Source organism: Anabrus simplex, chromosome 2 (genome assembly GCF_040414725.1).
Source record: "Anabrus simplex isolate iqAnaSimp1 chromosome 2, ASM4041472v1, whole genome shotgun sequence".
NCBI lineage: Eukaryota > Metazoa > Arthropoda > Insecta > Orthoptera > Tettigoniidae > Anabrus > Anabrus simplex.
The window spans coordinates 699,836,487-699,862,592 of record NC_090266.1 but is presented as its reverse complement, the minus strand read 5'-3'; the positions used below and the strand labels follow the sequence as shown (position 1 = coordinate 699,862,592).

The window sequence follows — 26,106 nt, the reverse complement described above, 5'->3', positions numbered from 1 at the left end:
TAAGTTGCAAGATAGTGAGCGACTGCAAAGGACCTCGACAATGTCGTGAGATGGACAGCAGGGAATGGTATGATGACAAATGCACTGAAATGTCAGGTTATGAGTTTCACAAACCACAGAAACCCTCTCAGTTTTAATTACTGTATTGATGGGGTGAAAGTTCCTTATTGGAATCACTGTAAGTATCTAGGTGTTAATATAAGGAAAGAACTTCATTGGGGTAATTACATAAACAGGATTATAAATAATAATAATAATAATAATAATAATAATAATAATAATGGCTTTACGTCCCACTAACGACTTTTATGGATTTTGGAGACGCCGAGGTGCCAGAATTTTGTCCCGCAGGAGTTCTTTTACGTGCCAGTAAATCTGACACAAGGCTGACGTATTTAAGCACCTTCAAATATCATCGGACTGAGCCAGGATCAAACCTGCCTCAATCATCTGAGCCACTCAGCCCGGCAGGATTGTAAATTAAGGTTTCAGATCTCTTTACATGGTTAGAAAGGTAAGGATGTAATGGAGAGGGCATATGAGTCTCTGGTAAGACCCCAATTAGAGTATGGTTCCAGTGTATGGGACCCTCACCAGGATTACTTGATTAGAGAACTGGAAAAAATCCAAAGAAAAGCCAGTTGATTTGTTCTGGGTGTTTTCCAACAAAGGAGTAGTGTTATGAAAATGTTGCAAACTTTGGGTTGGAAAGACTTGGGAGGAAGGAGACAAGCTGCTCGACTAAGCAGTATATTCGGAGCTGTCACTGGAGGGATGGCATGGAATGACATTAGTAGGCCTATACTAATATGTTTGTGTGGTTTTAAAAGTAGGAAAGATCACAATATGAAGGTAAATTTGCAATTCAAGAGGTGAAACCAGGGCAAATATTAGTTTATAGGAAGAGGAGTTAAGGACTGGAACAATTTACCAAGGGAGATGTTCGATAAATTTCCAACTTCTTTGCAATAATTTAAGAAAAGCCTAGGTAAACAATAGACAAGGAATCTGCCACTTGGGCGGATGCCCTGAGTGCAGATCAGTGGTGACTGATTGGTTGATAACAATGCAAGCTCATAGCTACGTGACCCAAACCTTGTAGCCAAGATGTTCAGTATCTTCCATAGTCTTTTTTAATGTTCCACGCTTCTTATATGTAGATCATAAACAGATACTTTTGTGTCAAGCATTACAGATGCCTTACACAAAATTCATAGCTCAAACTACAGTATGTAGGTTTAAAAGATCATCAATGTAAAAAAGGCTGGATCAAAATTCACAAACTTGACTAATATTTTAGTAAATGCAATTTGTAGAAATTAAATAGAAGTCTTGTCAGACATTAAAAGTCGATAAAAAACTTTGTCTGTCTATTAAGTCTTCAGCCCACAGGCCATACCTTAATTAAGGCCACAGTCGCTTCCTATAATCACCAAAAGCCCATCTGAATTAGGGTGACGTTAAAATAAAAGGAGAAACCAAAACCAACACATTGATACAAAGAAATGCTAACTAAAGATCATGTACATCGTTAAATTAATATATCCTTGACTGGAAGACTATGGGCTGATTCATTTGTCTGTGTTGTGTGTGACCTTGACGATGGCTTTGTGCTTCGATATTACGTGATAACTTATATAGCATCAAGCTGTCCCATATTTCACACCATTGTGAATATTTCTGCATATTCCTTATGTTATTCAACAGACAAATGTTACGTTTAAAAAAATGTCCATCTAGCCATAGCCTTAGTGGAACTTCTAAATTGTGTGTCACCTCCAAATGCTTTCATTCTAATAATTTTGCTACTACAGCAAACTCCTGATTATCTGGGTGTGGATTATCCAGTGTGTAGGTTATCCGTGCACCACCAAGGTTTATTGTATTATTATTTTTGTCACAGCATTTTGAATATATGTGAACTGCGCACTTGAAATTCAAGTTCGCTCTCAATTGAAAGTGTGCTAAGAGCATGTTCTCTTTGAGAACTGAACATTAAACAATGTACTGTATAGCAGTTCTTTGTTGGATTTCTGTGAGAGGAGTCATGGCTACAAAGTGAAAGAAGTGGTTTTAAGTTTAAAACAAAAGCTTGAATTAATTGAAAAGTTTGAGAAAAGAGAATCAGTAAAGAAATTAGTGAATAATTACGGGATTGGAATTTTGTATACTTTTATACCAGTACCTCAAGTATTTTACCAACAATAGACGGAAGAAATTTTTAAATTAGCCTACTTTATTCATACAAGTGATTACTGAATATGTTCACTGTTTGACAATATTGTATTTTCAAACAGTATTGTATGTTCTGTGTTATAAAAAGTTTTGTTGTGCATTAAAATGCACAAAACATATTATCCATGTTTTCAGTTATCCGTATTTTCCGCTGATTCGCCCAGATAAGCGAGAGTTTGCTGTAACTGGATAACTGCGGTTTCGTTTCTCCTACACAAATCCTGTGATATGCCAGCATTCTTAAACTTATCTTTTTCTTTCCAACGTCATACTTTACACCTGGAAACACCCTTAGTACGTTATTAGAAAGTTTTTCCTTGCAAAAAACCTTCAATCCGAAGTTTATATCATAACTTCTCTTTTTTTTATTTAAATGAAGTGACTTAATCTGCCATGACTGGAATAATGACCAAAACTGAATGCATTAACACAATGATGCCAACCCGAGCGACAATAGATCACAAGCTACAAATTGGAAAAAAGGAAGGTAATCAAAGCTCAAAACATTTTGGATTATTTCATGACCTTGATATCAGCTGTGATGCATGTGGTGACCTGCCCCACAAGCCTGTACAGCTGAGGAATTATACAAATAGACTTTCATAAAAATGAGTCTTCAATGGTAGGTTGTGCAGATAAGATGGCAATGGATTTTATTAGTATCGGTATGTATTACATAGATTAACATACAGAGTCTCTCACATAAACTAAGACTGCTGAAGTGGCATTTTTACTCTCCGATAAGTTGCAGAAAGGGAGGCACGCGCATAGTTCTTGATCTTGCAAGCAGCCTGAACGTCTTTGACATGGCAAACATCAGTCGCCAGTCTGAATCTCAGCTGTTAACATGGTGAAACAGTTATTATTGCAACACTGTATTTTCGTATGTAAAAGTTCTGGTTTCATCTTAATGGTCATGTGAACAGTCACAACTCTTGCTATTGGTGTGCAGAAAATCCTAATGGTGCTTATGAAGTCCGTCATTATGATAGGAAGATTGGTGTTTGATATGTTCTTAGTGCAAGACGAATAATTGCGCCTATTATTTTCAAGACAACAGTAAATGCAGAGAGGTACCAACATGACATTTTGATGCAGTTCTTCCGTCAGTTAACAGAAGAAGAATCGCATGGGTGGTTTCAACAAGATTCAGTCCCTGCTTATACAGCAGAAGATTCCCTTCTTACAATCTCGGAAGTGTTTGCAGACAGAGTGATCAGTGCTGGTCTATTTCCCCCCTCGTTCTCCACATCTAACATTGTGTGATTTTTACTTGTGGGGTAAAGTGAAAGAAAAAGTGTATCGAACAAATCCTCACACAATGAGGGAACTGAAAGAAAACATTATGAATGAAATCAGAAACCAATGCCTGTATAACCCATGATGGGTGACACTTCCAGCACACTTTATAAGGTAAGATTTCAAATAAGATTGTATACATGCTTAAAGCAGGGCAGCCGTGCACGACATAAGTTCAGCTGAGGCAGCTGCCGTAGCACAGAGTACAAACACTGTGCATTTGGTCTTAGTTTATACAAAAGACTCTGTAGTCTTATACTTGTGTCAATATGGTAAAACATTACACCATTAAATTCAGTAACCTTAAATACAGCTGATGTGAGTCAGGAACTAAAATCCAAATATATGCTTAGAAAGTCAGCTCTCAACTGAGTTGTTTGGACAGATATATTATCCAATGGTCCATTACAGTGCTGAAGAATCAACATCGCAGAACAACTGCAGGTAATGTCCAGATCCATAAGTGTCTGTGTAGAATATAAAATGCTTAAGACTGAAGCCGATCAGATATTTTCCGAGCTCTGTTTTTTCCTTGTTTTTGTGCTGCTGCTAATGGGCTTTGTTTTACATCAGTTGACCATCAGCTAGGCCATATGGATAAAACAAAATGCTATAACTATAAATGATATATCAAATCATGGAATCTTATAATACTAATAACAATAATAATAACTATCAGTCTATCATTTCTCATTTCCTTTGTTAGAACTATGACGACTCAATTTGAATTTATCAGAATGTGTAAGCATATGTCGCGTTAGACTGCTTTGAAAGTTATAGCCAACACCACACCATGTACAGATATATTCTTTATTGCCTTTATGAATTATCAAATGTCTGGCGTAATTACTCTGTTTCGAGAATTTCCAACCACAAAGCTGACATTTGAATGGTTTGCTACCTATGTGAGTTTTTTTGTGACTGTTCAAGTCCCCAATATGTACAAAGGCCTTCTTACAAACACAACAGACATGTGGTTTCTCACCCGTATGAATGAGTATATGCTTTTGGTAACTGCTCTTATCTGGGAATCTTTTATTACACACAGAACACACAAAAGGGCGGGCCTGTGGATTATGCATAGTTACGTGTCGCCTAAGAGAACCTAGAGTCCCAAAATTCTTTTTACATATTCTACATGCCCAGGGCTTATCTCCAGAATGAATTTTCTTATGACGGGAAAGAGACGAAGCATCTAAAAATGATTTAGGACAAGTATCACAGTGGTAACTTCTTTCAGCAGTATGTGTATTAACATGTCTCTGTAGATGACTACTGTTCCTGAAAACTTTCTCACAAATTGGACAGGAATACAATTTTGTTTCTTTCACATACAACAAGTCTTTCAAAATTGGAATTTCTGTAGTGCCAGTTTCACTAGGAGATAAATCATCTGAACTGCTATTTAAAGTGAAATCTGAATTAGCATCATTCTCTAGTCTATTAGTAATTTTCTCCACTATTCCATGTTCTGCCACATCCTTGGATGCCCCTTTCTTCAATATAACACACTTATCTGAGGATGTTCCAGTTAAGAGGGATACATCAATTATCCGATAAACAGTAACAGGGACATCATTTGATGGAGCCTCATCTTTTGCCTGGGTTTCCATGTTGGATTACAACATCTGAAATTTAAAAGAAATGTTCGTAAGTCAACAATGTTTCTAATATTTCCTGTATGAAAGTATGCAATTTAATAACTAAATATAAACCCTTCCTGAAGTCATTTAACCATACTGTGGACATTTATCAAGCTAGGTACAGTGGGATATTTCTTTTTATTACTATGTAGCCCTGCTGCTTCATGTAAAGAGGCGTGTGGTATCATGGTCCCATGTACATTAGCGAGAGAGAGAGAAAGAGAGAGAGAGAGTGTGTGTGTGTGTGTGTGTGTGTGGGTATTTTTGCCCACTTTTGAACCCCCCATAAAATTCACAACTTTTGATATTTGAAAACTTGAGATAAAACTTACAATGACAAATCATTTTTTTAAAATTACTTTTCTGAATTCAGGTTTTTAAAACTTAATTCCTTAAATGGAGATGAATTCGCCCCCCCCCCCCCCCCCCCGCCCGTTGTCACATTCACCGGTGCCAGCGCAGTGGCAAATTATAGTTATGTTACGATTTAATACATGTGTAGGGTACTATTTTAAATCTCCAGTGTAAACTATGTTCCAGTAACTTTTTACTGAGCAATCCCCTTAAAAACACTGCCAAAAAAAAAAAAAAAAAAAAAAAAGTTCCCTGAGAGGTGCCGGAACATCGTTCCAGTGCATTTGGGCCGAAATTAAGCACTGTGGCTAGGATTGGGGAGGAAGTGAATGTATCCTGTATATCTGATACCATTTAATCATATACCTAGAGCTGAAGTAGGGGCAAGGAAAATCACTTCAAGGATGGACAGCTGTGGGATTTTAAACTTTTCTCTTCTCAATGACAGAAGAACATGATCTGTGCAATATCCCCAAGGCTGAGTGAACCCTATTCCATTTCCGCAACTGTCTTAAACTCGCAGTAGAGCCATGAATCAAATCCAACCATATCAGGAGGGAAGCTATTATGCTCCCCACATTAGACATCGCCAAAACCTATATCACTCCTTGAGGACAAGAGTGACATACATCCACCCTCTTTCCATCCTTTCACTTTGTTAGAAGTAAGGGGGCACATAACTGCTGACATTCATCTGTAATGCTGTGTGTAGGATACCATGCTATGGGATGTATTTCTCAATATAGAAGAATAAAATAGCAAAAATGCAAGTTTCAAAAATTATGGGAGGAAAAATTTTCCTTTCATGCTCTTGGGAAATATGTGAGGTGCTCAATGTGTTCTAAAATATTAAATGGAGTATATACAAACAATGTGTAATTACTGTTAGTTTCACAAAGGAAACAGGAAAGTGGATTACTGGTATTTTCATTAATAAGCAATTAAAATTATTGTGTCCTATGACATAAAAATACAGGCAACCTTAAGTCATATATTCACACATAATTATAACCCTAATATTGCTGCATAAAAAGACGGAAGTGCTAATGTTAAGTATAATACTGGAACAATATTATGCATATTTCAGATTTCTTTTCCTTCCTGTATGAATAAAGTGAACAAAAAATGGTACAAGATTTCTAAAAAGCAACTTCATACACAAATAATAATGACTTACCACATCCCTAACTATGAAGCAAAGCCAACTTCTGGCTAACTATCTACGAAAGCTAATACATATGAAAAGTTCAGTAAGTCTTATTTGAGTGGTCTGGCTGAAATCATAAGTCCGGAGCAAACTGACCATTTCAGTAAGATAGATTTAACTCTAGAAACTGTGAAGAGATGGATAGATAAGATTTCTAAATTAAGTGAAACTGAAATAGAAGTAAAAGGTTTTTAATTCACAGCAAATTTTCTGGCAATGGATGAGTGTGTCGAATGGTAAGCGACACGACCCAGTTAGCTATTTTAAGGAATAGGCCTAAATTAGGACTTACCTGCACATGAACATCTAGATTTAACTACACTGAGGGAAATTATAACTGGAGACATCCTGTTTCAGACACTGCAAACGGTAATAGAAAAGAAAGAGTTTGTACCTTAAAAAAGTAGTGTCAATAGTAACAAATGGAGCATCTGCAATGATTGGAGAAAGGAAAGATTTAGTAGTCTCAAAAAATTATTAGGGGAAAAAAAAGAAGAAACTATGTGAAGATGTAAAATATTTTCACTGCGTTATGCACCAGCACATAACATGGAGTGAAGCTTCAAATGTGGAATTTGTAATAAATGTGGTAGTCCATACAGCCAGATCTGAAACTTTGCAAAATTCAGAAACTTCTAGAGTATTTAGAGGGAGCAGAATAATTACAATTTTATATTGAAGTATGATGGGTTACAAGGAGATCTTGCTAACCCCCCCTCCCCACACACACAAATACATGCAAACCATGATGAGACCTTTAACCGTTTTCAATTGCAAGACACAACTGCCACCCAATTCTGAGTGTGCTTCACAAGACCGTGACACATTCCTACAATGAACATTTAGCACAACGAGCAAGCTCTCCGCTATACAAGCTCGTGATCCAAGGATTGAATCTCGCCTCCATTGTGTTTTGGATAAACCGTAAATTACTGTTTTTCTTGGTTTACGATCCATACCATGCTGGTTCTTCATGTTTTCAATCTGCAGTTGCAAACAGAAATCATACAACGATGTGTATCATACTATAAATGACAGTCAACAAATATATTGATGAAGATGTGTGAGAAAGGTTTTGTGAATGCTTTGGTCACAATCATTTACCTGAACTCATAATCGTAGTCATAACTGTATGATGTGTACTTCTTGAAATAATCAACATTTAACAGTAAGGTACTGATACTGTCAATATAAAATGTCAGACTTCTCACAGAGATGCAGATGAAAATATGCACATTCATCAACAATCAACATTGTTAAATACATAATACTGCATATACCTTTAATGTGGTTGTTCCACAAATTATGTACAAACTGAATGTTTAAACAAATCAACGAAAACACTATGGAGGCGAGATTTTATCCTTGGACCAAGAAATTGTGAATCGGAGAGCTTGCTCGTTGTGCTAAGAGCTCATTGTGAAAACATGTTACGTGCTGGTCTTGTGAGGCACCCTTTAAATATTCAATTTAAAAAAAAAATTGCTTGATGTAGCACCAACACAGATAGGTCTTATGACAACGATGGGATGGAAAAGGCTAGGAGAGGAAAGGAAGCAACTGTGGCCTTAAGGTACCTAGTGAGAAAATGGGATACCACGGAAAACCTTCAAGGCTACCAACAGTAGGATTCGAACCCACTATCTCCTGAATGCAAGTTCACATCTGCGCGTCCTAACCGCACAGCCAACTCGCTCGGTAAATATTAAATTAACTGTCTTTTAATTTTTTATTACTTGCATGCCACCAATACAATTAATATGTGAAATATTACAAAGTTATCTTCTTTATAGCATACTGAATTATAAAATATATTATGCCAGGTGTTTTTCTCGAACTTACACTGTGTGAACCCTATTAAAATTTGAATAATCGACAGATTAGTCAATTAAAGGAATTTGGTTTACGATCAAAATATTTAATCGATCAACAGCTCTAATAATAATAATAATAATAATAATAATAATAATAATAATAATAATAATAACAACAACAACAACAACAATAATAATAATAATAATAATAATAATAACAATGCATAGGAGGGGGCAAATAATGGTGACAAAGTGTACATAGCTCATAAGTAGAAGGATGTTATAATATTTTTGTTTTCTAATCATAGTGATCTCTGCACTGTCTCAGGAGATACTTACCCCACTTTTCTCCCTGTAAGTTGGATTGTTATCATGTCACTGTTTTGTAGTTTCGGCAACATCAGCAGGTTACTTAAAGGTATGCAATTAATGAAGTAATGATTAAGATGATCCATACTCTTCAAAAGCAAAACATAATATTCAGAGAAATGTAATTTTTACACATTTATCATTCCTACCATACCATTTACAAGGGATATTAAAATTGCCCACGATTAAGATTCTTTATCTTCCGATACTCCTACAGGAAGGACGGGAGATACTTGTCAATGCCCTGACGGACCTCTTCAGAGCTAGTCTAGCTTTAGGGTACGTGCCGAAATCATGGTCTGAAGCTAAAGCAGTATTCATACCTAAGCCTGGAAGGGCAAACTATGCCCAAGCCAAAGCATACAGACCATTATGTTTAACCTCCTTCATGCTGAAAGCAATGGAGAAAATTCTGGATAAATATATCAGAAGAATGGAGCAAATGAACTCAATGTTACATGAAAATCAGTTTGCAAAAAAGTTTGAGCCAGCAGATCCAATGAAGTAGCACTTCACCAGTTGGTATGTAAACTAGAGGAAAGCCTAGAATATAAAACAATTGCACTGGCAGCATTTCTAGATATAGAAGGAGCCTTCAGCTATACATCCTATGACTCTATGATCAAAGCATTGGAAAAGAGCAAGGTGAGTAGTAAAACCATCGTCAAAAGGATTAAATTCATGTTAGACGGAAGGAAGATGAAAGAAACCCTGTTTGAAGAAACACGGACGGTTAGGGCCACCTGAGGCTGTGCTCAGGGAGGAGTTCTTTTGCCTGTGCTGTGGAACCTCATGGTGAACAAAATCATAGCTATGTTCAACGAACAGGCTTCTATACACAAGGATACGCAGATGATCTAGTGAATGTGGTACGAGGTAAGGTGATGAGTGTTACCCAGGACCTCATGCAAAGATCACTTAACCTTGTGGAGAACTGGTGTCGGGAAGAACTATCAGTCAACCCGAACAAGATAACCCTGGTCCCTTTTACAAGAAGGAGAAAATTAGAGGGAAAGAGATCATTGAAGTTCTTTGGGCAAGATATATATATGAAAGAACAGACACTGCACCTTGGTGTAGTGTTAAATAAAAAACGAACCTGGAATCCACATATAGAAAGGAACATAACCCAGGCCAAGAACTTGCTGTATGCATGTAAAAGAGCCGTTGGGAAGACATGGGGCCTATGACCATCAATGGTAATGTGGATATACACAATGATCATTAGACTGTTCGTTGATGGCCTATGCTGCAATCATCTGGTGGCAGAAAGTATGTCAAGGAAAAGTCGGCAGTAGATTGGATAGCCTACAGAGAATGGCATGCATAGCCATAACTGGGGCTATGAGAACTACACCAACAGAAGCCTTGAATACTTTGCTAGACCTCCCGTCACTATGCAATTTCATAAAAGGACAGGCTAAAACAAGTTCATATAGATTGGCACAATCAGAGTGCTGGAATGCACAAAGACCCAATCTAGAACACTGTAAAATGAACAGATTAATAACAGAGGAAGTTCTACACATGCCTTCTGATCACATGATACCAAAGTACAACTTTGAAAAACCGTTAGAGAGCCAGATAATAAAAAAAGTAGACTGGGATAGGAACAAATGGAATACCGGTACTGAAAAAGAAGATATAGTGTGGTGGAGCTCAAAGACTGTGGCTGGCACAGGAGGAGGGATCAATGAGGGAAGACCTGAGAGATCAATCCAGATGAACATGGGCAGACACACTACAGTTCTTGAAGCTGAAATTTTTTTTTTGCTAGGGGCTTTACGTCGCACCGACACAGATAGGTCTTATGGCGACGATGGGATAGGAAAGGCCTAGGAGTTGGAAGGAAGCGGCCGTGGCCTTAATTAAGGTACAGCCCCAGCATTCGCCTGGTGTGAAAATGGGAAACCACGGAAAACCATTTTCAGGGCTGCCGATAGTGGGATTCGAACCTACTATCTCCCGGATGCAAGCTCACAGCCGCGCGCCTCTACACGCACGGCCAACTCGCCCGGTGAAGCTGAAATGATAGCTATCACAACATGTCTTGAAGAAATTCTGAAAATGAACTAACTTACAGGAATAAGAACATTTTCATTTTTACGGACAGCCAAGCGGCCATTAAGGCACTGGAGGCAGTCCGGATAATATCCAGAATTGTCTGGTATTGCCACTCACGTCTCCTGAAGCTCTCAAAGTACAACATTGTCAAAATAATATGGGTACCAGGGCATGCAGGTATAGAAGGAAATGAAAAGGCACATAAACTGGCCAGGAAAGGGGCAGAAACACATTTCGTAGGCCCAGAACCTGTATGTGGGATTTCCTATGGACAAATCCGACACTATATAGGAAAATGGGTACAAAAGAAACGAATGTTAAACTGGAAAAATACTCCAGGATGCAGGCTTGCAAAGGAACTGATAAAAGGACCAAACAAGAAGCATTCTAAAGAACTGTTGATACTCAGCAGAAAAAATACAAGATGGGTAGTAGGACTGTTGACAGGACACTGCCATCTGAAAAAACACCTACGTAGAATTGGACTAATAAGAGACAACATATCCAGGAAATGCAATGAAGCAGAGGAATCAGCTGAACACATACTTTTCGAATGTGAGGTGCTGGGTAGAATCAGACTCTCCACTCTAGGACTACCAGGTAAAGAGAGAGAGGAAAATTCCAAGAAGACCCAATAAGAACAACCTGCAGCTTTGTGAAAGGAACAGGTATATCTAGGTGGGAATGAAGGGAAAACATGGTAGCAAAAGATCTTAGAGGTCGACGCTAATTAGGAACTAATATTTAGAGGCCCCATGAAGAAAAGAAGAAGATTCTTTATGGATTTTTATGGTGGATAGGAGCCATCTAAATATTTCTGTTAACTTTCCATTTTCTAGGAGAGGAACAGGACATGCCATACTTTTTCCTACACTGACAAAAAATTATTAGTTACGCTTTCGGTTTTCTAGGTTCGCTCAACACTGATATTGGTACTTTTCCATTTTTACATTACTGTCTATATAGTCCCTTGAGATGGTGATAATATTATTTGCTTTACGCCCATTAACTGCTTGTACGTATTTGGAGACGCTGAGGTGCCTGAATTTTGTCCCGCAGGAGCTTTTCTACGTGCCAGTAAATCTACCTACACGAGGCTTATGTATTTGAGCTCCTTCAAATACCACTCGACTGAGCCAGGATCGAACCTGCCAAGCTGGGGTCAGAAGGCCAGCGCCTCAACCTTCTGAGCCACTCAGCCCGGCTAGTCCCTTTAGTCTACTCAAAACTTCTCACAATTGATCTCCTGATTGTATATTCATTGCCTAGACCATAATTTCAAGTATTGAAAAATATTCTCATTGTGAAGCTGTAGATTATTTTGTTTTGTAGTTCATAAACATTTTTGGTTATATGTGATTGTCCTGTTATTGAGAATACATTGTATATAAAATACTAGGTAAAAATATGAACAAATTTAAAATTTACTAAAAAATGTAGTAAAATATAAAGAAAATAATCATCCATGAAAATAAATTCAACTCATACAAGCTACTAAGCTATTACAGACAATGAATATGGTGTCTCGAGAGACCAATGGGGAACAGTCTAAGGACTATTTTCTATACATTGGTGTGAACTACCAAGATATGTCATGTTTTCTGATTCTTAGTAGCATTGCTTCTACAGTGGAACCTCAATATCTCGAATCACCTCGGGAGCTAAAGTTTATTTTGAGTTATCAAAACTTCAAGATATAGACTACTGTTTTTGGGCATGTATAGCACATACGTAGGTGGTTTGAAAAGTTCTCGGAATGTACTAGAATTAAGTATCTTACCTCGGTGGAACTGCTTTTATTTTTCAACATAGTCTCCCTGTAGACTAATGCATTTGGTCCAGCGATGTTCCAATGTCTTGATCCCATCTCGAAAATGAGATTCCTCAAGGCCTGCAAAATATCTCTCCAATTCGGCTGTCAGTTCTCCCCTTGTAGAAAATCTCCGTCCACCGAGGAAAATTTTCAGCTTTGGGAATAGATGAAAGTTTGATGGTGCCAAATCAGGTGAATAAGGTGGATGTGGCAACAATTCATACCCCAGTTCATGAAGTTTTGCCATGGCAATAACACTCGTGTGCGGCAGAGCGTTGTCCTGAGGAAAGACGACCTTTTTCCTTGCCAAACCAGGCCTTGTTTCGCGTATCTTTTCCTGTAGTTGGTCTAGGAGGTTTGCATAGTATTGCCCCGTAATTGTTTGGCCAGTAGGAAGATAATCCATCAGCAGAATGCCTTTTGCATCCCAGAAAACAGAGGCCATGACCTTTCCGGCCGAAAGCATTGCCTTTGCTTTCTTTGGTGGTGGTAAATCAGCATGTTTCCACTGCTTTGACTGCTGTTTTGTCTCTGGGGTATAGTAGTGGACCCAAGTTTCATCTGTAGTCACAAACCGGCGTAAAAAATCTTGTTGGTTGCACTGAAAACGGGCCAGACTTTGTTCGGACATTTCCAATCTAGTGCGTTTATTGTCCAATGTCAAGAGCCGCGGCTCCCATCTTGCAGATAATTTTTTCATACCCAATTCTTCGGTTAAAATATAATATAGACGTTCAGAAGACATCCCTACAGCTTCAGCAATCTCCTGCACTTTCAGTCGACAATCCTCCATGACCATTTTATGCACTTTTGCGATAAATTCTGGGGTCGTAACACTTTTTGGCCGCGGATCATCATCCAAGCTCTCCCGACCAAATTTAAACTCGCTGGTCCACTTGGCAACAGTTGAAAATGAAGGAGCAGAGTCCCCCAGTGTGTTCTGAAAGTCGGAATGAATTTCCTTTGCTTTCATACCTTTCTTTACAAAGTATTTAATCACTGCTCGAATCACAGTTTTTTTCCATTGTCACAAATCACTACGCGGGAACAATAACAGAGAGTCGTCACTACCACACTCCTGCAGCTAGAGCACTGACGCGCCACGTGTTCACTCACAAAGGATGTGTGATTATTGCTTGGGAACCTCGTTGCTCTAGCACTGACATCTAGCGGTGATTCCGAGAACTTTTCAAACTGTCCTCGTAATTGAATCATACTTAATTATCTATAATAACAGTACTTTTAATGGTATTTAAAAATATACAAACAAACTTGTATTTTACGGCATCACTGTTTTAGTAACTTTTTAGAAGACAGAATATATTACATACAGTAATGAAACAAGAAACATACCTCCACTTACACCTTTGGAATAAATCCGTTAGTGCCTTCTGTATTTTTACTGTTAACCTTCTTTTCATTCACATACTTTTCAACATCATTTACTGCTGTGAAAACACTGTAATTTACATTTGACTAACTCTATAAGTAGGATCAAAGAATAGCCACTGAATTTAACACCTGGCCTGCTGACGGTACAGGTGAAGGCAGTTCCAGCACATCTTGTTGGGAATCAACATCTTTTCTTCTTCTTCTTCTTGCTAGGCAGCAGTGTTAACAGTGTCCGCAGGAAGCTCAGCCTTTATAACGTTAGACTCCACATTTATGTAAGCCTCAAAATCAACTTCGCCAGTTAACAAGCTGCTGATACTTCACCCATTCTTCAGGAATAAGAGTGACTTCTTTATGCTCTGAATCTCCTGAGCCACCTTTCAAAAATTCTGCTTTGTGGAAGCAGTTTAATTGTTTCCTGCTTCGCATCAGCCCACAATTTACTCAGCATTGTTATAAATTGCAGTAGATTAATGCCCGTTAATGACTCCTCGGATTCAATTCCTCTCAGAATTCTCTACACAGCCCTCTTCCTATGGAAATGCTTCAAGTTTTTAGTCACCCCTTGGTCCATTATGCCGAAAGTGGCAGCTTCCAAGACATCCTTAACCCGATGAGTGCTACGCCCGCCTATTGATGGGCTGACGCAGCCGGTCCACCAATGCTACGCCCGTCTATAGACAGTGAGCGAGAATTTTAAAATGTGAAGTTCAGTTTCAAGAAGACCACACCTGAACGAGCACTTTTGGATGAGAAAAGGATGATTTTCTTCCCTTCAAGTTGAAACTTCTTTTCAATACCACGCATCTAAGATTTGTAAATGGAGCTTGTCATCCACAACTTCCGGGATTGCTTTTGTACGTGACCGGTAATGAATTCACACTCCATAAACAACGAGGCTTCGCTGATTTTCCGATCACTAGAAGTTTAATTTTTCGGTTCCCGCCATATTAGCTCCCAGCATCACTGTAACCCTTTCTATACTCTTTCACTATCCTTCACAAACCACAAACGCTGTATTGGACAGATGTACAAAATTCGAGTTACAGGGTTTTTTTTGCTTCAAGGGAGGAAAGGAAACATTTACTTTGAGAAATTCATGTAATTGAATTTTGAGTAATTCGAAAATAAATGCACGTGAAGAATAGGACAAACGGCCGGGAAATTGAAGTTACTTCGAGATGATGAAAATTTGAGTAATGGAGGTTTGATATATCGAGGTCAGCTGTATTTCCGAAACCTAGTATTCGGAACCCTATAAAAGATTTGTGGGCTTGAATTTTCCTTTCTTTTCCAGATTGTCAGCTTATTACCTTTGGTTCAACACTGTTGAGCTCAAATCTTATCAGCAGATCTACACTGCCTTACAAAAAATTGAAGCACCCAGAAGAAATGGTCAGGTGTCCATGTAACTTCGTACACGTACAAATCATCAGCAGGTATGTAAAAGATTAAAGTTGCAATTCTCTGTGACAGGTAGCATGGCCACCAGAGTACATTAGTGTTGTTACCAGGCCTGGTAGGGTGTATAAGTTGTTTGGACAGCGTCAGATGTTGAGTGATCACTGAGAAGGACCTGGAGATCCCGTGTACTCCTGTGACACAGTGTTATCAGTACCTGACAGAGTTTGAAAGGGGCCTCCTTGTGGGTCACCGTTTGACCAGTTGGTCGAATCATGCAATATCCAGATTTGTGTTGTGGGGCATTCTGATGTGACAGTGGCCAGATTTAAAATGCATGGAAACGTAGGCATACTGTCGTCAAGGTTCCAGTCGACCACATCTGACCACCACAAGGGAGAATCGCCGCATTGTGCTCCAAGCACATCATAACCCCCTCACATTTGCACCTGCCACCCAAGAACAAGTAGAGGACTCCGTGCAACGTTCTGCGTCATCCCGTACAATTGGTCAGAGACTAGCAGCAGCCAGACTAGGGAATGCGTAGGTTACCGTTAACAGCACAACATTAACGGCTCCATTTGGAGTGGTGCCGTCACCAGGAAGCACAGACTGCTGATGAATAGCATTGCATTGTGTTCAGCAATGAATAGCGGTTATGCACTACCCCGAATGACCATCATCTGCGAGTATGGCGGTGACCTGGGGAGAGGTCCCATCCTTCCAATGTTTTGGAGAGGTACAGCGGTGTTACTTCTGGCGTTATGGCGTGGGGAGCCATTGGGTATGACTTCTTTTTTTTGCTAGGGGCTTTACGTCGCACCGACACAGATAGGTCTTATGGCGACGATGGGATAGGAAAGGCCTAGGAGTTGGAAGGAAGCGACCGTGGCCTTAATTAAGGTACAGCCCCAGTATTTGCCTGGTGTGAAAATGGGAAACCATGGAAAACCATCTTCAGGGCTGCCAATAGTGGGATTCGAACCTACTATCTCCCGGATGCAAGCTCACAGCCGCGCAGGGCCAACTCGCCCGGTAGGGGTATGACTTCAGGTCACGGCTGGTCGTGATTGAGCGAACTGTGACTGCTCAATGGTACGTCACGGACATCCTGTGTCCTCATGTGACAGTATCGTGGTGCTATTTTTCAACAGGATAATGCTCATCCATACACGGCACGAGTTTTTATGAACTGTCTGCGTGATGTTGAGATATTCCTGTGGCCAGCAAGATCCCCAGATCTGTTCCCAATAAAACATGTGTGGGACCAACTCTGACGTCCACTCTGTCCTAGTGCCAGTATACAGGATATCAAGGACCAGTTACAACAGTTGTGGGCCAACTTGCCTCAGGAGAGGATGGTATATCCTAACACTGATGTCTTTAGCAAATTTAGGTTTTCAATCATTTTACTAAAATTCTATTATTAATTCATTCACATCATAATTTCACACAGTTTGTATGGATATATTTCTTTCAACATAACAAGACAGAAAGCTCAAAGATAATATTATTTAAAAAAGTGTCATACATTACAACAATATTTATATTTACACACTGCATTTATGGGAATTAAAATATAAATGGCTAGGATTGGGAAGGAAGCGACGGTGGTCTTAATTAAGGAAGAGCCTGGAGAAAAATGGAAAACCACAGAAAACCATCTTCAGGGCTGTGACAGTGGGGTTCGAACCCACCATCTTCCAATTGTAAGCCACATACCAACCAAAGTGCTCGGTCCATTCTTCCTTAGCTGCTCTGCACTTCCTATCTACTTCATTCTTTAATCTCCTTTATTCTTTTCTGACCTCCTAATTTTTTGCATTCTTGTACTTTTGTCTTCATCAATCAACTCTAGTATCTTCTGAGTTACCCAATTTTCCTTACTTGATCTTATATTTCTTCAACAGCCCTCTTTATCCCTAACTCCCCTTCCTATAAATGAATATTTGCCCCAATTTGTCCCCTTGAATTCCAACTTTACCTTCATATTGTGTCTACGAAGTCTATTTGATACCTTCCAGTGTCTCCAGGTCTTGCCACCATGCACAGCCATCGTTTGTAGTGTTTGAACTAATTCATCGATTGTGTTTCCTTCAGATGATATAGATGTTGATTCCCATAGGGAATCTGAAATATTTGTCCTAAATGAGCAAATTTATAATACCAATATAAATGGTCCGTTATTGGACATTATAAATTTTCCAGCTAGCTCATTCTTGGTTGCCAGCGTTTCGCCCTCGTGTGCTAGGGTTGGCTCATCAGTTGGTACCTAGCACACCTACCAATACACTGGCTAGTGCATACCGTGGAGGCCACTGCGTAGGCTAACTGGAGCCACCGGCAGTGCCAATGCACTAAGAGACTTTGTCTCATCACTAAAAATTGATGCCTGCTTGGCCATCAGATGATATAGATGTTGATTCCCATAGGGAATCTGAAATATTTGTCCTAAATGAGCAAATTTATAATACCAATATAAATGGTCCGTTATTGGACATTATAAATTTTCCAGCTAGCTCATTCTTGGTTGCCAGCGTTTCGCCCTCGTGTGCTAGGGTGGGCTCATCAGTTGGTACCTAGCACACCTACCAATACGCTGGCTAGTGCATACCGTGGAGGCCACTGTGTAGGCTAACTGGAGCCACCGGCAGTGCCAATGCACTAAGAGACTTTGTCTCATCACTAAAAATTGATGCCTGCTTGGCCATCAGATGATATAGATGTTGATTCCCATAGGGAATCTGAAATATTTGTCCTAAATGAGCAAATTTATAATACCAATATAAATGGTCCGTTATTGGACATTATAAATTTTCCAGCTAGCTCATTCTTGGTTGCCAGCGTTTCGCCCTCGTGTGCTAGGGTGGGCTCATCAGTTGGTACCTAGCACACCTACCAATACGCTGGCTAGTGCATACCGTGGAGGCCACTGCGTAGGCTAACTGGAGCCACCGGCAGTGCCAATGCACTAAGAGACTTTGTCTCATCACTAAAAATTGATGCCTGCTTGGCCATCAGATGATATAGATGTTGATTCCCATAGGGAATCTGAAATATTTGTCCTAAATGAGCAAATTTATAATACCAATATAAATGGTCCGTTATTGGACATTATAAATTTTCCAGCTAGCTCATTCTTGGTTGCCAGCGTTTCGCCCTCGTGTGCTAGGGTGGGCTCATCAGTTGGTACCTAGCACACCTACCAATACGCTGGCTAGTGCATACCGTGGAGGCCACTGCGTAGGCTAACTGGAGCCACCGGCAGTGCCAATGCACTAAGAGACTTTGTCTCATCACTAAAAATTGATGCCTGCTTGGCCATCAGATGATATAGATGTTGATTCCCATAGGGAATCTGAAATATTTGTCCTAAATGAGCAAATTTATAATACCAATATAAATGGTCCGTTATTGGACATTATAAATTTTCCAGCTAGCTCATTCTTGGTTGCCAGCGTTTCGCCCTCGTGTGCTAGGGTGGGCTCATCAGTTGGTACCTAGCACACCTACCAATACGCTGGCTAGTGCATACCGTGGAGGCCACTGCGTAGGCTAACTGGAGCCACCGGCAGTGCCAATGCACTAAGAGACTTTGTCTCATCACTAAAAATTGATGCCTGCTTGGCCATCAGATGATATAGATGTTGATTCCCATAGGGAATCTGAAATATTTGTTCTAAATGAGCAAATTTATAATACCAATATAAATGGTCCGTTATTGGACATTATAAATTTTCCAGCTAGCTCATTCTTGGTTGCCAGCGTTTCGCCCTCGTGTGCTAGGGTGGGCTCATCAGTTGGTACCTAGCACACCTACCAATACGCTGGCTAGTGCATACCGTGGAGGCCACTGCGTAGGCTAACTGGAGCCACCGGCAGTGCCAATGCACTAAGAGACTTTGTCTCATCACTAAAAATTGATGCCTGCTTGGCCATCAGATGATATAGATGTTGATTCCCATAGGGAATCTGAAATATTTGTCCTAAATGAGCAAATTTATAATACCAATATAAATGGTCCGTTATTGGACATTATAAATTTTCCAGCTAGCTCATTCTTGGTTGCCAGCGTTTCGCCCTCGTGTGCTAGGGTGGGCTCATCAGTTGGTACCTAGCACACCTACCAATACGCTGGCTAGTGCATTGGCACTGCCGGTGGCTCCAGTTAGCCTACGCAGTGGCCTCCACGGTATGCACTAGCCAGCGTATTGGTAGGTGTGCTAGGTACCAACTGATGAGCCCACCCTAGCACACGAGGGCGAAACGCTGGCAACCAAGAATGAGCTAGCTGGAAAATTTATAATGTCCAATAACGGACCATTTATATTGGTATTATAAATTTGCTCATTTAGGACAAATATTTCAGATTCCCTATGGGAATCAACATCTATATCATCTGATGGCCAAGCAGGCATCAATTTTTAGTGATGAGACAAAGTCTCTTAGTGCATTGGCACTGCCGGTGGCTCCAGTTAGCCTACGCAGTGGCCTCCACGGTATGCACTAGCCAGCGTATTGGTAGGTGTGCTAGGTACCAACTGATGAGCCCACCCTAGCACACGAGGGCGAAACGCTGGCAACCAAGAATGAGCTAGCTGGAAAATTTATAATGTCCAATAACGGACCATTTATATTGGTATTATAAATTTGCTCATTTAGGACAAATATTTCAGATTCCCTATGGGAATCAACATCTATATCATCTGATGGCCAAGCAGGCATCAATTTTTAGTGATGAGACAAAGTCTCTTAGTGCATTGGCACTGCCGGTGGCTCCAGTTAGCCTACGCAGTGGCCTCCACGGTATGCACTAGCCAGCGTATTGGTAGGTGTGCTAGGTACCAACTGATGAGCCCACCCTAGCACACGAGGGCGAAACGCTGGCAACCAAGAATGAGCTAGCTGGAAAATTTATAATGTCCAATAACGGACCATTTATATTGGTATTATAAATTTGCTCATTTAGGACAAATATTTCAGATTCCCTATGGGAATCAACATCTATATCATCTGATGGCCAAGCAGGCATCAATTTTTAGTGATGAGACAAAGTCTCTTAGTGCATTGGCACTGCCGGTGGCTCCAGTTAGCCTACGCAGTGGCCTCCACGGTATGCACTAGCCAGCGTATTGGTAGGTGTGCTAGGTACCAACTGATGAGCCCACCCTAGCACACGAGGGCGAAACGCTGGCAACCAAGAATGAGCTAGCTGGAAAATTTATAATGTCCAATAACGGACCATTTATATTGGTATTGTGTTTCCTTCAGCCTTTTCATTTAGTCCTTGTGCAACATGTTCCTTGAAACAATCCTTCACTCTCGTTTCTTTCAATTTGTCTATATCCTATCTCCTTTCATTCTTTCCTTTGTTCAATTTTCTCAACTTCAGACAGCATTTCACAACCACCAAGTTGTGGTCAGAGTCCACGTCTGCTCCTGGGTAGGCCCTTCAATCCAACACTGGTTTTTCAATCAATCAATCAATCAATCAATCAATCAATCAATCAATCAATCAATCAATCAATCAATCAATCAACCAATCAAATCAAATCAATCAATACTGATCTGCATTTAGGGCAGTCGCCCAGGTGGCAGATTCCCTATCTGTCGTTTTCCTAGCCTTTTCTTAAATGATTTCAATGAGATTGAAAATTTATTGAATATCTCCCTTGGTAAGTTATTCCAATCCCTAACTCCCCTTCCTATAAATGAATATTTTCCCCAATTTGTCCCCTTGAATTCCAACTTTACCTTCATATTGTGTCTACGAAGTCTATTTGATACCTTCCAGTATCTCCAGGTCCTGCCACCATGCACAGCCATCGTTTGTAGTGTTTGAACTAATTATCAGCAAGGACAAAACCATGATCCATGCCGAATTCAAGCAGCCGACTTCCTCTTTCATTCCTTTTTCCCAGTCCGAATTTTCCTCCTATACTACCTTCTCTTCCTTGGCCTACCACTGCATTCCAGTCTCCCATCACAAATAGATTCTAGTCTCCTTTTATATATTGCACTAGTGGCCTGTCACAGCAATAGCTGCGAACAAAGACTAAAAATGAAACTGATGATACAAGAAGTGTGAGAAAAGTAATGGAAAGTATACTGAACTCCGGAAGACCATTTATCAGCCTTTAAACTTACACTTCCATTGTGACTACTGTATACATATGGAATTTTTGAACCTTGGCAATTTATAGAATTTTCACAATGAATTCTGTTCACAAGACTTGAATCTATCATATAAAGCTGGCCGTATAATGTATGGCAATTTTCAGTAGGCTGCAAATCTGACCCCTGTGACCCAATCCTGGAATGTGGCTACGGTTAGCAGAGGAGGATGCAAAGGACATTGTACTATTATACTGCCTTACATGGTTCACGAAATCATTATCATGTAGAATCATACCTGTAAGTACGACATTTACTTGAGGTTGTGGAAAATGAACCAAACCATTGTGGAAACAAATTAAAATGTCAATTTAACATTTCTGCAGCAAAATGTCATGCTTGGCAGTGCATTCAGATTTCATTTCATTATCCTACACTGAATAATTCAATGTAAGTTTCTTAATAAAGAACTTTTTGAAATATAGCCATCTATCGGACTAACACAGAAAGATCTGCATAGAAAATTTTCACAAAGCCCTCTATCGGGAGATCAGCGGAGACAACTTTCACAGAGCGATCTACAGGCGAATACATTTAACTGCAATGACCAAAGCATTGTATTCTTCTCTTCTGCTGCTTTTCCCACACCCGTGGGGTCGCGGGTGTGAACTGTGTCACATGTTGACTTGGCCCTGTTTTACAGCCGGCTACCCTTCCTGATAACAACCCTGTGTGGAGGAATGTAATCACTATTGCGTTTCTGTGGTGGTTGGTGATGTGGTGTGTTGTTTGAATATGAAGAGGAGAGTGTTGAGACAAACAAGAACACCCAGTCCCCAAGTCAGGACTAATCAAATGCGATTAAAATTCCCAACCTGGCCGGGAAACGAACCCGGATCCCTCTGAACCGAAGGCCTCAATGCTGACCATTCACCCAAGGAGTTGGGTGACCAAAGCATTGTATTCTTCAAATAAATTACTATTTTATGCAAATAAAGGGCTTAATGAAATAAATAATACCTTTCTAGGAGTCCTGAGATGGAGACCTTTATTTTGATGTATAATAAATAGGTATAGTATTCTTCTCACAGTATTGTGTTACACGTTCAAAATTATACATGTATATATTAAAATATCTATCTCTTCATATATTCTTTCAATTTCACAATCATCATTAGCTGAACTTGTAGGCATATAGCCCTGCACTATTGCGGTGATTATGGTGACAATCGGCTTGGTGTCTAGCTTGACAACAATAATCCGTTCACTATGCTGGTTGTAGAAGCCTACCCACTGCACTATTTTCTTAATCATTATTAAACTAACACGTGCATTTCCCCGGCTTGATTTTGTGTTAATAATTCTGTAGTCAAACTAAACCCCATGGTGCAACAGCCTTGAAAGGCCTGGGCCTACCAAGCGACCACTGCTCAGCCCGAAGGCCTGCAGATTACGAGGTGTCGTGTGGTCAGCATGGCAAATCCTCATGGCCGTTATTCTTGACCGGAGCCGCCATATCACAGTCAGATAGTTCCTCAATTGTAATCACGTAGGCTGAGTGGACCTCGAACTATTCCTCAGGTCCAGGTAAAAATCCCTGACCTGGCCAGGAATCGAACCCGGGACCTCTGGGTAAGAGGCAGGCATGCTACCCCTGCACCGCGGGGCCAGCAATTCTGTAGTCACCTGACCTAGAATCCTGCTCTTCATGCCAACATACTTCACTTATACCAACCACATCCAACTTATGTAATCCATTTCCCTTTTCAGATTCTGTAACCTGCCACAGCAATTGTAACTTCTAACATTCCATGCTCTGACTCACAGAATGTCAGTATTCATCTTCCTGATGATTGCCTACTCTCTCATGCTCTACGATAAACACTCCAGTTCCATGAGAAAATTTCCGCATCCAGTATATCATTTCTCGGCCATGATTCAACTCCTATTACAATATCTAGTAAGTATTAATATATATATTAAATTATTTAATTCTAATCTTTTCTTTATAATACTTCCACAGTTCAACACTAACAATTTCGTGTCATCCCTATTTGACACCCAGATCCCTGTACCCTTATCACCGCTCCCTAGTCCACCCTGTTTCCCTGAATGTACCTCTCTACAACCCTTCTAAACAAACTTCCTAATGTATACATACAACTGCGGTTCAAGAGGCCATTTGAGCATAGATCCCTATCTCCTACCCACCCATTAGATCTATAAATCTCACTCTCAATTTCCCACATACCCATTACATAGTCTCATTAAAATCCCCAATTACCCTCCTGTCAGTATCCCTCCTACAGAAAATTGGAAACAAAAAAAACCATCTTCAGGGCTGCCAATGGTGGGATGTAAATCCACTATCTCATGAATGAAAGCTGCGCTAACCAGCTCATTTTTCCAGGATTATATGAAAAATGTAATATGACTACCTCTCATCTTCCACAGCACATTACTCTATTTTGCTGCCATGAAAAACAATATATAAGTAAGAGCTAAGTATTTGGTGAAAAGTCTTTATACATTTCAGAAGGTATTCTGAAGAAGGTAAAAATAACCCAAGAAGGAAGTTTAAAGAATAGGCCCTAAGGCTTCCAAAAATAAGTATCAATAACTTCCCACTTTATCAAGTTGTTCACCTGCGATTACCATGATGATGCCTCGAAATGGAATCGGATACTTCAACATGCAAAGGGCAAATTGTGATGCAATTATATTGTTTTTGTCCTACTACAACACAATAGGCTACAGTGTAATTCACACTTTGGTCTTAATGATATGGTAGTCTCTTCCTGAAGAAATTAACTGAAAATTTTCCATGAGAAGCAAGCACTATTCTATGTGATTGGTAGAGAGAATATCAGACTCCTTGACTGAATGGTCAATGTAGTCTCTCTAGGTTCAGAGGGCCCCGGGTCCGATTCATGGTGGGGTCGGAGATTTTAGCCTTAAACGGTTAATTCACCTGGCTCAGGGACTGGGTGTTTGTAATGTCCCCAACCTCAAACAATCTTCCACTACATTAACATGCAGTTTCACATATAGGCCTACTGTGAAAACAGTTGTACAATACTTAAAGAACTAATGCCTAAGTACTAATGAACAGAAATGGAATGTGACAAAAATATTAGGAAAATATTTATCTGAAACGTTACACAACAAAGCAGGAGGCATGGATTACCGACGAACTACGGCAAGTTAGTAAACAGAAAACTCCATTAACTTGAATGTTACATTTAAAAAAAGTAAAATAAATGTACGAATTTCAGGAAAACGTCATCTTTTACAAAGTAGCATAGGACCTATACATGAATATGGTTGCAGCCAAACTTGCATAAAGATGGGAATTTGAAGGAATAATACTTGACGTGATCTGAAATCACAACTTATATAATCAGGACTCATTGCAGCAACATTTATTTTAACATGCGAAATACCTTTCCGTCAAATTCGTAACTATTATACACTCCAACACCAACTTACTAACTCAAATTACTCAAATATCACAACGCGCGCGCAGACCTCCAAAGAGTATTTGCAGACCATAATGAGTGATACTTTAACAACCGTGATATCAGGGAATATTTACTTACGGTGAAAATTAATTTACTAGAGCAAACACGACACTGAATGAAGTATTTATTAGCCAATGGCCATGTAATGATACAACAAATACCGTAACAAAATTTAATGAAAAACAATACACTATTCATGTTACTGTGCATAATTGAGTCAGTGATTCTGAGCGTCGCTTGCAGTAAAGTACATGGTATCGGTCTCACATTTGTCCGCATCTCAAACATACACAATTCTCACACGGTTGATGAAAGCTAATAGCTTAATAATGATAATGGAAACTCGCCTCACTACTTACAGTAGCGGCGACAGCGCGTAATGCTGCCTTTTAGCGGCTCGAGGAGAACACTAAAGCCGGCTTTACATTTACGAGTAGGAAACGCGTTTACATTTATGGTGCTTACTCGTATAAGAGTACAATTTCCAATATGGCTCCAAGCAGACGAAAACGTCTTGCTATGGCTGGTATCTTGCTGTTGTGTTTTAAAACAAGACAACAGAATGAAGCGAAAAAAGTCAGGAGCTTTTGGGTTAAGAATCCTTGAAGAAAAGACCCGTTTTTGGAATACAGGAATATTTACTAGTTGATTTATTAAACGAGAGAGGAGATGGTTATAGAGACTTCTTAAAGATGGATTTTAGTACATTTGAAATGTTGTACCTTTTGGTAAGTGGACGAAATGACTTTTATAATACCGGTAACGATATGCTAAATACTGGCATATTATTAGTACGGTAATTAATTTTTTCTAGGTTGCCCCTCATATCCCCAAAGAAAACACTCAGATGAGAAGTTGTATCAATTCTCAGCTGCAACTG

General features: G+C 39.7%; 2 protein-coding genes across 3 annotated transcripts in view; one reads left to right on the top strand and one right to left on the bottom strand.

Annotated features, from left to right (window-relative positions):
- Positions 1–26,106, top strand: part of LOC136863661 (cuticle protein 38-like) — a 491,074-nt gene that overhangs the window by 306,246 nt on the left and 158,722 nt on the right. The gene's annotated exons all lie outside the window — the stretch shown is intronic.
- On the bottom strand, positions 2,250–25,231 carry LOC136863042 (zinc finger protein 70). Of its 2 annotated transcripts, none has more exons than XM_067139360.2 (2): positions 25,149–25,231; positions 2,250–5,162 (listed from the first exon to the last, which is right to left on the bottom strand). In XM_067139360.2, exon 2 carries the CDS (start codon positions 5,145–5,147, stop codon positions 4,218–4,220), a length of 930 nt encoding a protein of 309 aa, XP_066995461.1. In that variant the 5' UTR covers positions 5,148–5,162; positions 25,149–25,231; the 3' UTR covers positions 2,250–4,217. The 2 variants fall into 2 exon arrangements, with proteins under 2 accessions (XP_066995461.1, XP_066995463.1); XM_067139362.2 differs by having other exon boundaries at positions 25,199–25,224.

Coding starts and splice junctions, on each gene's coding strand:
- LOC136863042 (XM_067139360.2), bottom strand. CDS start 5,147: ATGGAAACCCAGGCAAAAGATGAGGCTCCATCAAATGATGTCCCTGTT.